The sequence below is a fragment of the Coregonus clupeaformis genome, chromosome 26, assembly GCF_020615455.1.
Source record: "Coregonus clupeaformis isolate EN_2021a chromosome 26, ASM2061545v1, whole genome shotgun sequence".
In the NCBI taxonomy this organism is placed as follows: Eukaryota; Metazoa; Chordata; class Actinopteri; order Salmoniformes; family Salmonidae; genus Coregonus; species Coregonus clupeaformis.
Window position 1 is genome coordinate 33,853,635 of NC_059217.1, and position 17,780 is coordinate 33,871,414.

Below are 17,780 nucleotides of genomic sequence, written 5' to 3' on the forward strand. Positions count from 1 at the left end.
TCCTCAAAAAGTTCTACAGCTGCACCATCGAGAGCATCCTGACTGGTTGCATCACCGCCTGGTGGGGATGTTTTTCATCTGCAGGGACTGGGAAACTGGTCAGAATTGAAGGAATGATGGATGGCGCTAAATATAGGGAAATTCTTGAGGGAAACCTGTTTCAGTCTTCCATAGATTTGAGACTGGGATGGAGGTTCACCTTCCAGCAGGATAATGACCCTAAGCATACTGCTAAAGCAACAGTCGAGTGGTTTAAGGGGAAACATTTAAATGTCTTGGAATGGCCTAGTCAAAGCCCAGACCTCAATCCAATTGAGAATCTGTGGTATGACTTAAAGATTGCTGTACACCAGCGGAACCCATCCAACTTGAAGGAGCTGGAGCAGTTTTGCCTTGAATAATGGGCAAAAACCTGGTGGCTAGATGTGCCAAGCTTATAGAGACATACCCCAAGAGACTTGCAGCTGTAATTGCTGCAAAAGCAGGCTCCCGAGTGGCGCGGTGGTCTAAGGCACTGTATCTCAGTGCTTGAAGCGTCACTACAGACCCCTGGTTCGATTCCAGGCTGTATCACAACCGGCCGTGATTGGGAGTCCCATAGGGCGGCGCACAATTGGCCCAGCGTCGTCCGGGTTTGGCCGGTGTAGGCCGTCATTGGAAATAAGAATTTGTTCTTAACTGACTTGCCTAGTTAAATAAAGGTTAAATAAAATAAAAAGGTGGCTCTACAAAGTATTGACTTTGGGGGGGTGAATAGTTATGCACGCTCAAGTTTTCTGTTTTTTTGTCTTATTTCTTGTTTGTTTCACAATAAAAAGTATTTTGCATCTTCAAAGTGGTAGGCATGTTGTGTAATTCAAATGATGCAAACCCCCCCAAAATCAATTTTAATTCCAGGTTGTAAGGCAACAAAATAGGAAAAATTCCAAGGGGGGTGAATACTTTCGCAAGCCGCTGTAGATGAAAATGTATTTGGTTTTATCCAGAGAGCCATCTGGGAGGGATTTGAAATTGAATTGGCCATTTAAAAGCCCCTTACTAGCATTCTCCATCATTCAGTCATACAGCTAGTAGGAGCTAGCTAGGAAAGTGGTTGTCAAACTAGCGCATCGGCTGCCAACTATAGATGGTTCAGGGGGTGTTAATGCATTCACTTTGACAGCCCTATTAAAGTCATATTAAGATTAAAGTCATTATTTGTCTGTATTAGGATGGAAATCTGCCGTCAGGTGAGTCCATGGTCAGACAGTTCCTTGAGGGACAGCGATTCTTCAAGCAAGAGTTTGGAAACTACTGCAAAGAGGTACAGTAGAACATCAGTCATGTAATATCTGAATGGAGATATATACCTCCCCATTCATACATCACATTCCTATCAAGTGGCTTGAGTATGTTTGGAATATCAGATAAGGTATCTCTAAGGTTGTCTGTTTGACTGTCTAGTTCTGGCTGCCTGATACGTTTGGCTACTCGGCCCAGCTACCCCAGTTGATGCAGGGTTCAGGCATCACACGATTCCTGACTCAGAAACTCAGCTGGAACCTCGTCAACATCTTCCCTGTGAGTTCGCTCTCTCTCTCTCTGTCTCTCGCTCCTCTCTCTCTCCTCTCCTCTCTCCCTCTCCTCTCTCTCTCTCTCTCCTCCTCTCTCTCTCTCTCTCTCTCCTCTCTGTGTCTCTCTCCTCTCTGTGTCTCTCTCCTCCTCTCTGTGTCTCTCTCCTCCTCTCTCTGTCTCTCTCTCTCCTCCTCTCTGTGTCTCTCTCCTCCTCTCTCCCTCTCCTCCTCTCTCTGTGTCTCTCTCTCTCCTCCTCTCTGTCTCTCTCTCTTTTTCCTTCCCTGTGAGTTTGCCTCTCTCTGTCTCTCTCTCTCTCTCTCTCTCTCTCTCTCTCTCTCTCTCTCTCTCTCTCTGTCTTCTCTCTCTCTCTCTCTCTGCTCTCTCTCTCTGTCTCTCTGTCTCTCTCTCTCTCTCTCTCTCTCTCTCTCTGTCTCTCTCTGTCTGCTCTCTCTCTCTCTCTCTCTCTCTCTGTCTCTCTGTCTCTCTGTCTCTCTCTCTCTCTCTCTCTCTCTCTCTCTCTCTCTCTCTCTCTCTCTCTCTCTCCCTCTTTTTCCTTCCCTGTGAGTGCCTCCTCCCTCTTCTAACCATTAGGTAGCACTGTGGTCAACAAGTACTACTCCAATCCAAACTCCATCTAGAGTTAACCACAGAATATTATTCCAGTATAAAGTATTCCAGTATCTTTAAATGAACCCAGGCTTCTCTCTCTCTGCAGCACAACACATTCTTCTGGGAGGGTCTGGATGGTTCTCAGGTTCTGACACACTTTCCCCCAGGGAACTCTTATGAGATGAAGGGGAAGGTAGAGGACGTGAGTATCAACCCCTAACCCCTACCCCTATCCCCTAACCCCTACCCCCTACCCCACCCCCTATCCCCCAACCCCTACCCCCTAACCCCTAACCCCTACCCCCTAACCCCTATCCCCTAACCCTACCCCTACCCCCCTAACCTAACCCCTAACCCCACCCCCTAACCCCACCCCCCCCACCCCCTATCCCAACCCCTGCCCTAACCCCATCCCCACCCCCCCCCACCCCCCACCCCCACCAACCTACCCCACACCTATAGGAGCACTAGGTCTGGTAAACAGACCCTTATAGGAGCACAAGGTTGCAAACAGACCCTATAGGGAGCAAGGTTGAAAGCCTATAGGGAGCACTCAGGTCTGCAAACAGACCATAGAGAAGGGTAGACAGACCAAGAGAAGGTGTAAACAGACCCTTATAGGGAGCACTAGGTCTGTAAACAGACCCTTATAGGAGCACTAGGTCTGGTAAACAGACCCTTATAGGAGCACTAGGTCTGGTAAACAGACCCTTATAGGAGCACTAGGTCTGGTAAACAGACCCTTATAGGAGCACTAGGTCTGGTAAACAGACCCTTATAGGAGCACTAGGTCTGGTAAACAGACCCTTATAGGAGCAAGGTTGTAAACAGACCCTTATAGGAGCACTAGGTCTGGTAAACAGACCCTTATAGGAGCACTAGGTCTGGTAAACAGACCCTTATAGGAGCACTAGGTCTGGTAAACAGACCCTTATAGGAGCACTAGGTCTGGTAAACAGACCCTTATAGGAGCACTAGGTCTGGTAAACAGACCCTTATAGGAGCACTAGGTCTGGGTACTGAAGCCCCTCCTCCTTCCTCCTCAGCTGGTCAACACTGTGAAGAACAACAAGGACAAAGGACGAGCCAATCACAGCGCAGCACTGTTTGGTTTTGGAGACGGAGGAGGAGGGCCCACCCAGCTGATGTTGGACAGACTGGACAGGGTCCAGGACACAGACGGACTGCCCCGGTCAGAACCACACACAGGACCACACACCGGACCACACACAGGACCACACACAGGACCACACACAGGACCACACACAGGACCACACACAGGACCACACACAGGACCACACACAGGACCACACACCGGACCACACACAGGACCACACACAGGACCACCCACAGGACCACACACCGGACAACACACAGGACCACCCACAGGACCACCCACAGGACCACCCACAGGACCACACACAGGACAACACACAGGACCACCCACAGGACCACACACAGGACCACACACAGGACCACACACAGGACCACACACAGGACCACACACAGGACCACACACAGGACCACACACAGGACCACACACGGGACCACACACGGGACCACACACAGGACCACACACAGGACCACACACGGGACCACACACGGGACCACACACAGGACCACACACAGGACATTAATCACATGCCCCCTGGTCTAGACATCAGACAGTCAAATTAAACCAACTACCCCCTGGTCTAGACATCAGACAGTCAAATTAAACCAACTACCCCCTGGTCTAGACATCAGACAGTCAAATTAAACCAACTACCCCCTGGTCTAGACATCAGACAGTCAAATTAAACCAACTACCCCCTGGTCTAGACATCAGACAGTCAAATTAAACCAACTACCCCTGGTCTAGACATCAGACAGTCAAATTAAACCAACTACCCCTGGTCTAGACATCAGACAGTCAAATTAAACCAACTACCCCCTGGTCTAGACATCAGACAGTCAAATTAAACCAACTACCCCCCTGGTCTAGACATCAGACAGTCAAATACAGGAAAGGAAGTCATAAAGATAGTTGTCTTTATTTTCCTGCTCAGAGGGATCTCTATGATGTGGGTTCTCAGGCCATGGTCAGTATTCACAGAGGATTAACCTACTGGAATACTGGCTGGAATACCTTGAAACGTTCAAACCTCCTTATTGTGTGTCACAGTGACCATTAAATCACCATTAAAATGTCACAGATCAGAAGCACCACGTAGCCTCCCTCACACTGTGACAACATGCCATAGAGCTACACCACGTAGCCTCCCTCACACTGTGACAACATGCCATAGAGCTACACCACGTAGCCTCCCTCACACTGTGACAACATGCCATAGAGCTACACCACGTAGCCTCCCTCACACTGTGACAACATGCCATAGAGCTACACCACGTAGCCTCCCTCACACTGTGACAACATGCCATAGAGCTACACCACGTAGCCTCCCTCACACTGTGACAACATGCCATAGAGCTACACCACGTAGCCTCCCTCACACTGTGACAACATGCCATAGAGCTACACCACGTAGCCTCCCTCACACTGACAACATGCCATAGAGCTACACCACGTAGCCTCCCTCACACTGTGACAACATGCCATAAGAGCTACACCACGTAGCCTCCCTCACACTGTGACAACATGCCATAGAGCTACACCACGTAGCCTCCCTCACACTGTGACAACATGCCATAGAGCTACACCACGTAGCCTCCCTCACACTGTGACAACATGCCATAGAGCTACACCACGTAGCCTCCCTCACACTGTGACAACATGCCATAGAGCTACACAACGTAGCCTCCCTCACACTGTGACAACATGCCATAGAGCTACACCACGTAGCCTCCCTCACACTGTGACAACATGCCGTAGAGCTACACCACGTAGCCTCCCTCACACTGTGACAACATGCCGTAGAGCTACACCACGTAGCCTCCCTCACACTGTGACAACATGCCATAGAGCTACACAACGTAGCCTCCCTCACACTGTGACAACATGCCATAGAGCTACACCACGTAGCCTCCCTCACACTGTGACAACATGCCATAGAGCTACACCACGTAGCCTCCCTCACACTGTGACAACATGCCAGAGAGCTTAAGGAGACAGATGTAGACAGACATACAGCGCCTTCAGAAAGTATTAATACTTCTTGACTTATTCCACATTTTGTTGTTACAGCCTGAATTAAACATGTGTTAACACTAGAACTGCCAGAGAACGTTGCCGGGCGTCTCCTTTAGCAACCCGCAAGGTGCAGTAGACATAAACTCCAATGCCTTATAGATAGTGCATCAACTATTATAAAGGATTCATTGCATGAATAAATATTAGTGGAGATATAATCAATAAAGATAAATAACAACAATAGTTATTTGTTTAGGTAGAGTCAAGGAAACAGTATGTTTTGTATAATTCTACAAAGTCCTGATTGTAGGCCTATAGCCTGTTTTCGTTTCCCTTGACAATGAAAACATTACAGTGGAATCCATTTGATCAACTTTATTTGTAGATTTGATTAGTAATAGAGTCATAGTAATTAATAAAGTCCAGTTACAGCTTCTTTTGACAAAGTAGAAACCAAAGAGATAATAATAATAACAGAACCAGCCAGGTGACATTATTTACCGTATTCCTGAACAATTGTAAAGGATGAATTGCATAAAGAAATATTCATGGGAATATATTTCATAAAGAAATAGCATATTTTAAGGTCATTATGTTACTAGTCTTTGCTTAGTAGCCAGAGCAATGCTGCCGTGGGAGGGGTCATGTGCTGAATGCACGGATATTCTTGGAAAAAGTGACATTTGGAAATAGAGCTGCAACTCCTGAATTTTTAATTATTTGACAAAGGTACGTTTTATAGAAACTGCAGAAATCACAATGTTTTACCTGCATGTGACTCTGAAGTAGGATTGGATAAAGTGATGCTTCTTTCCCTGCATCTGTCAATTACAAGATGCGCCCGTCTCTTCATGGACAATTTGACAACTGATAGTCCTAATATTTTCACTCATCAGATTATTTTCAATTTAATCTTGTCTATAGGCTAACTCTTATTATGTGTGAAATTAGTTTGGGTGTAGTTTAGGGGTAGTTTAGGGGTAGTTAAGGTGTAGTTTATGTGTAGTTTAGGGGTAGTTTAGGTGTAGTTTAGGGGTAGTTAAGGTGTAGTTTGGGTGTAGTTTGGGTGTAGTTTGGGTGTAGTTTAGGTGTAGTTTAGGTGTAGTTTGGGTGTAGTTTGGGTGTAGTTTGGGTGTAGTTTGGGTGTAGTTTGGGTGTAGTTTGGGTGTAGTTTGGGTGTAGTTTATGTGTAGTTTAGGTGTAGTTTAGGTGTAGTCTGGATGGGCCGGCTGTGCAGGCTGACTGGCATCATTTGTTTCCCGCTCCTCAACCTGGATAGAGTCAAGGATATGTTCTGCATTATTCTAAAGGCCTACTGCAACACGTAGCATGGTTTGGTTTCCCACAATACATTAGATTAGTAACAGAGTTACAGTAAATAAAACATAAAAGAGAATGGTATCAACCCACAAGGCGCGCGGTCAAATGATTTGCAGCTGATAAAAAGGCATAAATCAAACTCATAATTACACGATTGTCTTTCTAAATTAAATCAACCTGTTCACCCTCCTTATCATTCAGTTAGGCCTCATTTCAATTCAATTGTAAAGTACATTTTTACTCCTGAACTTACTTAGGCTTGCCATAAGAAAGGGGTTGAATACTTATTGACTCAAGACATTTCAGCTTTTAATTTTTTATTAATTTGTAAAAGAAATCTAAAACATTATGGGGTAATACGGTGTGTAGGCCAGGGACACAACATCTCAATTGAATCCATTTTAAATTCAGGCTTTAACACAACATTTTTGTTGTCAAGGGGTGTGAAGACTGTATCATGATATTATTTGAATAGTGAAATCATTTCAAATGCCCATCCCTAATACTACACTAGGTGATGGGCCAGTAAACGAAAGGTACCAACGTCCTACAGCACATTGCCTTGGCAGGTTGAGTTAGGAATAGATGTGAGAAAATAAACTGGTAAAAAGGCTCTAAATACATTTCTGTTTGTGATTTCAAAATTCTGACAAGTGAGCAGTGTAAAATACAAACCTTTAGGAGAAGTCAGTTGTAGTGAAGGGAAGGAGGACAGAACTTTATTTTTGGCCAGATAAAAAATAAAATAAAATAAAAAACGTCAGTGGCCGTTGGCTTAAAGCGGTTCTAGTCTTCAATAGATCTTTTTTTTCCTCACCCATCTACACACAATACCCCATAATGACAAGGTGAAAACATGTTTTTAGACATTTTTGCAAATGTATTGAAATTTAAGTATTCACACCCCTGAGTTAATACTTGTTAGAAGCACCTTTGGCAGCGATTACAGCTGTGAGTCTTTCTGGGTAAGTCTCTAAGAGCTTTCCACACCTGGATTGTACAATATTTACCCATTATTATTTTTTTAATTCTTCAAGGTCTGTCAAGTTCGTTGTTGATCATTTCTAGACAGCCATTTTCAAGTCTTGGTATAGATTTTCAAGTCGATTTAAATCAAAACTGTAACTAGCTTAGCAAGCCGATATATGTCATAACTGTGTAGATCTGGCCTTGTGTTTTAGGTTATGGTCCTGCTGAAAGGTGAATTAATCTCTCTGGAAAGCCGACTGAACCATGTTTTCCTCTAGGATTTTGCCTGTGCTTATACAGTGAGGGAAAAAAGTATTTGATCCCCTGCTGATTTTGTACGTTTGCCCACTGACAAAGAAATTATAAGTCTATAATTTAAATGTTAGGTTTATTTGAACAGTGAGAGACAGAATAACAACAAAAAAATCCAGAAAAACCCATGTCAAAAATGTTATTAATTGATTTGCATTTTAATGAGGGGAAATAAGTATTTGACCCCTCTCAATCAGAAAGATTTCTGGCTCCCAGGTGTCTTTTATACAGAACGAGCTGAGATTAGGAGCACACTCTTAAAGGGAGTGCTCCTAATCTCAGCTTGTTACCTGTATAAAAGACACCTGTCCACAGAAGCAATCAATCAATCAGATTCCAAACTCTCCACCATGGCCAAGACCAAAGAGCTCTCCAAGGATGTCAGGGACAAGATTCTAGACCTACACAAGGCTGGAATGGGTTACAAGACCATCGCCAAGAAGCTTGGTGAGAAGGTGACAACAGTTGGTGTGATTATTCGCAAATGGAAGAAACACAAAATAACTGTCAATCTCCCTCGGCCTGGGGCTCCATGCAAGATCTCACCTCCTGGAGTTGCAATGATCATGAGAATGGTGAGGAATCAGCCCAGAACTACACAGGAGGATCTTGTCAATGATCTCAAGGCAGCTGGGACCATAGTCACCAAGAAAACAATTGGTAACACACTACACCGTGAAGGACTGAAATCCTGCAGCGCCCGCAAGGTCCCCCTCCTCAAGAAAGCACATATACAGGCCCGTCTGAAGTTTGCCAATGAACGTCTGAATGATTCAGAGGAGAACTGGGTGAAATGTTGTGGTCAGATGAGACCAAAATCGAGCTCTTTGGCATCAACTCAACTCGTCGTGTTTGGAGGAGGAGGAATGCTGCCTATGACCCCAAGAACAACATCCCCACTGTCAAACATGGAGGTGGAAACATTATGCTTTGGGGGTGTTTTTCTTCTAAGGGGACAGGACAACTTCACCGCATCAAAGGGACGATGGACGGGGCCATGTACCGTCAAATCTTGGGTGAGAACCTCCTTCCCTCAGCCAGGCCATTGAAAATGGGTCGTGGATGGGTATTCCAGCATGACAATGACCCAAAACACACGGCCAAGGCAACAAAGGAGTGGCTCAAGAAGAAGCACATTAAGGTCCTGGAGTGGCCTAGCCAGTCTCCAGACCTTAATCCCATAGAAAATCTGTGGAGGTAGCTGAAGGTTCGAGTTGCCAAACGTCAGCCTCGAAACCTTAATGACTTGGAGAAGATCTGCAAAGAGGAGTGGGACAAAATCCCTCCTGAGATGTGTGCAAACCTGGTGGCCAACTACAAGAAACGTCTGACCTCTGATTGCCAACAAGGGTTTTGCCACCAAGTACTAAATCATGTTTTGCAGAGGGGTCAAATACTTATTTCCCTCATTAAAATGCAAATCAATTTATAACTTTTTTGACATGCGTTCTTCTGGATTTTTTTGTTGTTATTCTGTCTCTCACTGTTCAAATAAACCTACCATTAAAATTATAGACTGATCATTTCTTTGTCAGTGGGCAAACATACAAAATCAGCAGGGGATCAAATACTTTTTTCACCTCACTGTAGCTGTATTCCGTTTAATTTTATCCTAAAAAAACTCCCTAGTCCTTAACGACTACAAGCATACCCATAACATGATGCAGCTTGAAAATCTGGAGAGTGGGACTCAGTGATGTGTTGTGTTGGATTTGCCCCAAACATAACGCTTTGTATTCAGGACAAAAAGTTCATTTATTTTCCACATTTATTGCAGTATTACTTTAGTGCCTTGTTGCCAACAGGATTCATGTCTTGGAATATTTTTTATTCTTTACAGGCTCCCTTCTTTTCACTCTGTCATTTAGGTTAGTATTATGGAGTAACTACAATGTTGTTGATCCATCCTCAGTTTTTCTCCTATCACAGCCATTAAACTCTGTAACTGGTTTAAAGTCACCATTGGCCTCATGGTGAAATCCCTGAGCAGTTTCCTTCCTCTCCGGCAACTGAGTTAGGAAGGACGCCTGTATCTTTGTAGTGACTTGGTGTATTCATACACAATCCAAGGCCTAATTAATAATTTATAAGGGATATTTTTATTTTTACACTAATCGGTGCCCTTCTTTGCTAGGAAGAACCTCCCTGGTCTGTGCTTGTAATTCACTACTCGATTGAGGGACGTTACAGATAATTGTATGTGTGGGGTAAAGAGATGGGGTAGTCATTCAAAAATCATGTTAAACACTATTATTGAACACTTTTTATGTGACTTGTTAAGCACATTCTTCCTCCTGAACTTCATTGTGCTTGTCATAACAAAGGGGTTGAATACTTATTGACTCAAGACATTTCAGCTTTTCATTTTGTATTAATTTCTAAAATGTTGAACAAACAAAATTCCACTTTGACATTATGATTATTATAAATTATTATTGTGTGTAGATCAGTGACACAAAATGTCAATTTAATCATTTTTAAATTCAGGCTGTAACACAACAAAAATGTGGAAGAAGTCAAGGGTTGTGAATACTTTCTGAAGGCACTGTACATGGCTATATTTGCGTCATATGAACACTTATGTAATTGCCTGTAACTTGTTTCTTATCACACTGTAACCATGGATACACATGTTTATATACATCATTGACTGTAACTGTTGTTTCTAACCCTAGGGTCCAGATGTCCAGCCCTGACCGGCTCTTCTCTGAGCTTGAGGCGGACTCCTCTCTGCTGTGTACCTGGACTGGAGAACTGTTTCTAGAACTACACAATGGCACCTACACCACACAGGCACAGGTGGGGCCTAATCTGGTCCTAATCTGGTCCTAATCTGGGCCTAATCTGGGCCTAATCTGGGCCTAATCTACACACCTACACCACACAGGCACAGTTGGGGCCTAATCTGGTCCTAATCTGGTCCTAATCTGGGCCTAATCTGGGCCTAATCTACACACCTACACCACACAGGCACAGGTGGGGCCTAATCTGGTCCTAATCTGGGCCTAATCTACACACCTACACCACACAGGCACAGGTGGGGCCTAATCTGGTCCTAATCTGGTCCTAATCTGGTCCTAATCTGGGCCTAATCTGGTCCTAATCTGGGCCTAATCTGGTCCTAATCTGGTCCTAATCTGGGTCTAATCTGGGCCTAATCTGGTGCTTCTCAAAGCCTCTCAGAGCTGTTTGTGCCGTATTGTGGGTGGGGCCAAACATCTGGGACCGGGCTAAGCATCTCACAGTCTACATTTACATATATAGTAGTTATAACTGCTATTATTGTGTTTTAATGACAGAGTTTCTCTGCCACTTGTCCAACCCATGTGTGTCTCCAGATCAAGCTAGGGAATCGTCAGTGTGAGACATTGCTCCATGACGTTGAGGTGGCCAGCAGCTTGGCACTGTGTCTGGACAAGACTTTCCAGTACCCCTCCCAACCACTGCAAATCCTCTGGAGGTAAATGCCACATCACACAAAGATCTAGACATTTTCAACCAACACGGGTTCCCTAAATGAACAGACGTATTATACCCCAGAAAATAGAATGAACAATTAGCAACTAAACTTCCATAGCGTTGAATCAGGTGAAGGAACGACAGTATTAATCTAACGGAGCTCTTTATTGTTGTGGGGAACCGGCTCTGCCCCGACATCGCACTGTGACTAGTTTTCTTCAAAACCCCGCGCGCACACACAATGTCATTCATTATTTCACACCATTCCTTAACCTGGTATTACAGACCATTCCTTAACCTGGTATTACAGACCATTCCTTAACCTGGTATTACAGACCATTCCTTAACCTGGTATTACAGACCATTCCTTAACCTGGTATTACAGACCATTCCTTAACCTGGTATTACAGACCATTCCTTAACCTGGTATTACAGACCATTCCTTAACCTGGTATTTCACACCATTCCTTAACCTGGTATTACAGACCATTCCTTAACCTGTTATTACAGACCATTCCTTAACCTGGTATTACAGACCATTCCTTTACCTGGTATTACAGACCATTCCTTAACCTGGTATTTCACACCATTCCTTAACCTGGTATTACAGACCATTCCTTAACCTGGTATTACAGACCATTCCTTAACCTGGTATTACAGACCATTCCTTAACCTGGTATTACAGACCATTCCTTAACCTGGTATTACAGACCATTCCTTAACCTGGTATTACAGACCATTCCTTAACCTGGTATTACAGACCATTCCTTAACCTGGTATTACAGACCATTCCTTAACCTGGTATTTCAGACCATTCCTTAACCTGGTATTTCTCACCATTCCTTAACCTGGTATTACAGACCATTCCTTAACCTGGTATTACAGACCATTCCTTAACCTGGTATTTCTCACCATTCCTTAACCTGGTATTTCTCACCATTCCTTAACCTGGTTTTAAACACCATTCCTTAACCTGGTATTTCTCACCATTCCTTAACCTGGTTTTAAACACCATTCCTTAACCTGGTATTTCTCACCATTCCTTAACCTGGTATTTCTCACCATTCCTTAACCTGGTATTACAGACCATTCCTTAACCTGGTATTACAGACCATTCCTTAACCTGGTATTTCTCACCATTCCTTAACCTGGTATTTCTCACCATTCCTTAACCTGGTTTTAAACACCATTCCTTAACCTGGTATTTCTCACCATTCCTTAACCTGGTTTTAAACACCATTCCTTAACCTGGTATTTCTCACCATTCCTTAACCTGGTATTTCTCACCATTCCTTAACCTGGTTTTAAACACCTGTATGCTGACCTGTTGTTCCTAAATGTCTGCAGTTCTCCATCTCTCAGGTGAACCAGATCTATTCTGGTTGCTCGTGGTAACATTGATAAAAAAATGTATCAGCTATACCAGGGATGGGGTCCTTCGATGGGGGTGAGGGCCACCAAAAAACGGAACTCATCATGAGGGGCCGCAGTGGCTCGTGGGTCTGCGTAATCCCCCCTCCCTCCCCCCTCCCTCCCCCCTCGCCCCACACCTTGCGAGCAAAACATTTTAGCGGCCCCCCTCATGACAGCGAAGAGAATAAAATTGATGTTTTATTTCCTGCAATTCGACAAAGTTAATTTCCTGCAATTCTACTCATTTTGCCATGGGGCGGAGAAAATATTTAGCAATTATACAACTAATTGCATGCAATTCTACACATTTTGCTGTAGGGTTGTTTGATAACTGATGATCAATGGGCCAATGATCAATGATCAATCTGTAATACGACCATGCTTACTGCAAGTTTAGATGGCTGGTCGCTAGAATAACTTACCAATCTAAAAATAATTAGTTGACATGGGCTAATTGGGCTAATTGAGTAACTCTGATGCACAACCAAATTAGAAAATTACACCTTGTGCATTCTGCTATTCTAGCTGAGACCCTGAGTTCCCCAGTCGGACCACACTAGCTCTGTTGGTAAGAGTTTGTTTACATTACTGGTTAACCACAGTTACAGAATCACACAGACACAGTTACAGGTTTAGTCCAAATGTATTATTTTGTTAAAGTTTACAGCCAAAGTATAGCTAACATTTACGCTTACACTTCCTGGTACCCTCCACTGCGAAAAGTGAACAGATGCAGCGGTCGAATGCAGGGGTTATAGGGAAGGTGACGTCAGCACGCTCTGTGTAAACGTCATCACATTTATACAGGAATAGACAGCCTGTTTTCCTATTGAATTATGCCAACGAAAAGGCTTTTTCATAATTATTACAATCTGGAAATGTTGGATATACACTGAACAAAAATGTAAACGCAACATGCAATAATTTCAAAGATTTTACTGAGGTACAATTCAATAAGGAAATCAGTCAATTGAAATAAATTCATTAGGCCCTAATCTATGGGTTTCACATGACTGGGAATACAGATATGCATCTGTTGGTCACAGATACCTTAAAAAAGGTAGGAGCATGGTTTAGACAACCAGTCAGTATCTGGTGTGACCACCATTTGCCTCATGCAGCGCGACACATCCCCTTCACATAGAGTTGATCAGGCTGTTGATTGTGGCCTGTAGAATGTTGTCCCACTCCTCTTCAATGGCTGTGCAAAGTTGCTGGATATTGGCGGGAACTGGAGCACACCGTGGTACACATCGATCCAGAGCATCCCAAACATGCTCAAAGGGTGACATGTCTGATGAGTATGCAGGCCATGGAAGAACTGGGACATTTTCAGCTTCCAGGAATTGTGTACAGATCTTTGCGACATGGAGCCATGGGGCACTCTGTTCACAATGTTGACGTCAGCAAAACGCTCGCCCACATGTCGCCATACACGCTGTCTGCCATCTGCCCGGTACAGTTGAAACCGGGATTCATCCATGAAGAGCACACCTCCATCGTGCCAGTGGCCATCGAAGGTGAGCATTTGCCCACTGAAGTCGGTTACGACTCCAAACTGCAGTCAGGTCAAGACCCTGGTGAGGACGACGAGCACGCAGATGAGCTTCCCTGAGACGGTTTCTGACAGTTTGTGCAGAAATTCTTCAGTTGTACAAACCAACAGTTTCATCAGCTGTCCGGGTAGCTGGTCTCAGATGATCCCACAGGTGAAGAAGCCGGATGTGGAGGTCCTGGGCTGGCTTGGTTACATGTGGTCTGCAGTTGTGAGGCCGGTTGGACGTAATGGCAAATTCTCTAAAACGACGTTGGGAGGCGGCTTATGGTAGAGAAATGAACATTAAATTCTCTGGCAACAGCTCTGGTGGACATTCCTGCAGTCAGCATGCCAATTGCACTCTCCCTCAAAACTTGAGACATCTGTGGCATTGTGTTGTGTGACAAAACTGCACATTTTAGAGTGGCCTTTTATTGTTCCCAGCACAAGGTGCACCTGTGTAATGATCATGCTGTTTAATCAGCTTCTTGATATGCCACACCTGTCAGGTGGATGGATTATCTTGGCAAAGGAGAAATGCTCACTAACAGGGATGTAAACAAATTTGGGCACAACATTTTAGAGAAATACGTTTTTTGTGCATATGGAACATTTCTGGGATCTTTTATTTCAGCTCATGAAATATGGGACCAACACTTTACATGTTGCATTTATATTTTTGTTCAGTATAATTACCTGAATGTTGGTTAGTCATGTGGTATATTATTTATGTGCAATTGAAGTTACCTGTTTTCTAGGTGAAGTGAAGTCCTCCCTTGTTTGTGTGAGACTAGGTGAAGTGACGTCCTCCCTTGTTTGTGTGAGACTAGGTGAAGTGACGTCCTCCCTTGTTTGTGTGAGACTAGGTGAAGTGACGTCCTCCCTTGTTTGTGTGAGACTAGGTGAAGTGACGTCCTCCCTTGTTTGTGTGAGACTAGGTGAAGTGACGTCCCCCCTTGTTTGTGTGAGACTAGGTGAAGTGACGTCCTCCCTTGTTTGTGTGAGACTAGGTGAAGTGACGTCCCCCTTGTTTGTGTGAGACTAGGTGAAGTGACGTCCCCCCTTGTTTGTGTGAGACTAGGTGAAGTGACGTCCTCCCTTGTTTGTGTGAGACTAGTCCTGAGGAGGAAAAGCAGGTCTCACAGTTATTGAAGCTGTTATTGCTGTTGATCCCAACATGGCTGTCTAGAACCAGAGTTGTACATACTGAGTGAACTATTAAACTATTCATGTTTTCTAACTAAAGTCTTTATTATTTTTTATTTCTTCATTTTTGTGATGATGTAAATAGTCTTTTTTTTTTGGAACCAAATTGCTGCACTGGTAGCTAAAAATGAATGGCAAACTAAATACGTTGTTGTCCTGCGCTGACCTGCCATCTCCCTCGGCCCTCAACACTCAACTTATCTACAATTAGTGTTTTATGTTTCAGGCTGCTGCTGCTGAACCAGTTCCACGATGTGATCCCTGGCAGCTGTATAGAGATGGTGGTAGAGGAAGCACTGCGATATTATCAAGGTATATAACAGCACTACGATATTATCAAGGTATATAACAGCACTACGATATTATCAGGGTATATAACAGCACTAAGATATTATCAAGGTATATAACAGCATTACGATATTATCAAGGTATATAACAGCACTAAGATATTATCAAGGTATATAACAGCATTACGATATTATCAAGGTATATAACAGCACTAAGATATTATCAAGGTATATAACAGCACTAAGATATTATCAAGGTATACAACAGCACTACGATATTATCAAGGTATATAACAGCACTAAGATATTATCAAGGTATATAACAGCACTACGATATTATCAAGGTATATAACAGCACTAAGATATTATCAAGGTATATAACAGCACTACGATATTATCAAGGTATATAACAGCTGTATATTATCAAGGTATATAACAGCACTATGATATTATCAAGGTATATAACAGCACTACGATATTATCAAGGTATATAACAGCTGTATATTATCAAGGTATATAACAGCACTACGATATTATCAAGGTATATAACAGCACTACGATATTATCAAGGTATATAACAGCACTACGATATTATCAAGGTATATAACAGCTGTATATTATCAAGGTATATAACAGCACTATGATATTATCAAGGTATATAACAGCACTACGATATTATCAAGGTATATAACAGCACTACGATATTATCAAGGTATATAACAGCACTACGATATTATCAAGGTATATAACAGCACTACGATATTATCAGGGTATATAACAGCACTACGATATTATCAGGGTATATAACAGCACTACGATATTATCAAGGTATATAACAGCACTACGATATTATCAAAGTATATAACAGCACTACGATATTATCAAGGTATATGACAGCACTACGATATTATCAGGGTATATAACAGCACTACGATACTATCAAGGTATATAACAGCACTACGATATTATCAAGGTATATAACAGCACTACGATATTATCAAGGTATATAACAGCACTACGATATTATCAAGGTATATAACAGCTGTATATTATCAAGGTATATAACAGCACTACGATATTATCAAGGTATATAACAGCACTACGATATTATCAAGGTATATAACAGCACTACGATATTATCAAGGTATATAACAGCAGTATATTATCAAGGTATATAACAGCACTACGATATTATCAAGGTATATAACAGCACTACGATATTATCAGGGTATATAACAGCACTACGATATTATCAAGGTATATAACAGCACTACGATATTATCAAGGTATATAACAGCACTACGATATTATCAAGGTATATAACAGCACTACGATATTATCAAGGTATATAACAGCTGTATATTATCAAGGTATATAACAGCACTACGATATTATCAAGGTATATAACAGCACTACGATATTATCAAGGTATATAACAGCACTACGATATTATCAAGGTATATAACAGCTGTATATTATCAAGGTATATAACAGCACTATGATATTATCAAGGTATATAACAGCACTACGATATTATCAAGGTATATAACAGCTGTATATTATCAAGGTATATAACAGCACTACGATATTATCAAGGTATATAACAGCACTACGATATTATCAAGGTATATAACAGCACTACGATATTATCAAGGTATATAACAGCTGTATATTATCAAGGTATATAACAGCACTATGATATTATCAAGGTATATAACAGCACTACGATATTATCAAGGTATATAACAGCACTACGATATTATCAAGGTATATAACAGCACTACGATATTATCAAGGTATATAACAGCACTACGATATTATCAGGGTATATAACAGCACTACGATATTATCAGGGTATATAACAGCACTACGATATTATCAAGGTATATAACAGCACTACGATATTATCAAGGTATATAACAGCTGTATATTATCAAGGTATATAACAGCACTACGATATTATCAAGGTATATAACAGCACTAC

The 17,780-nt window shown here is 42.6% G+C and overlaps 1 protein-coding gene across 3 annotated transcripts in view; it reads left to right on the forward strand.

Annotated features, from left to right (window-relative positions):
- man2c1 (mannosidase, alpha, class 2C, member 1) overlaps positions 1 to 17,780 on the forward strand; it is a 113,794-nt gene that overhangs the window by 34,144 nt on the left and 61,870 nt on the right. For 2 of the 3 annotated variants that reach the window (XM_045207824.1, XM_045207826.1), the window contains 7 exons: positions 1,211 to 1,303; positions 1,444 to 1,560; positions 2,270 to 2,365; positions 3,210 to 3,355; positions 10,570 to 10,693; positions 11,233 to 11,354; positions 15,721 to 15,821. In XM_045207824.1, coding sequence (XP_045063759.1) covers positions 1,211 to 1,303; positions 1,444 to 1,560; positions 2,270 to 2,365; positions 3,210 to 3,355; positions 10,570 to 10,693; positions 11,233 to 11,354; positions 15,721 to 15,821 — 799 coding nt within the window. The remainder of the gene's footprint in view (positions 1 to 1,210; positions 1,304 to 1,443; positions 1,561 to 2,269; positions 2,366 to 3,209; positions 3,356 to 10,569; positions 10,694 to 11,232; positions 11,355 to 15,720; positions 15,822 to 17,780) is intronic. The other variant, XM_045207825.1, reaches the window with a different exon arrangement.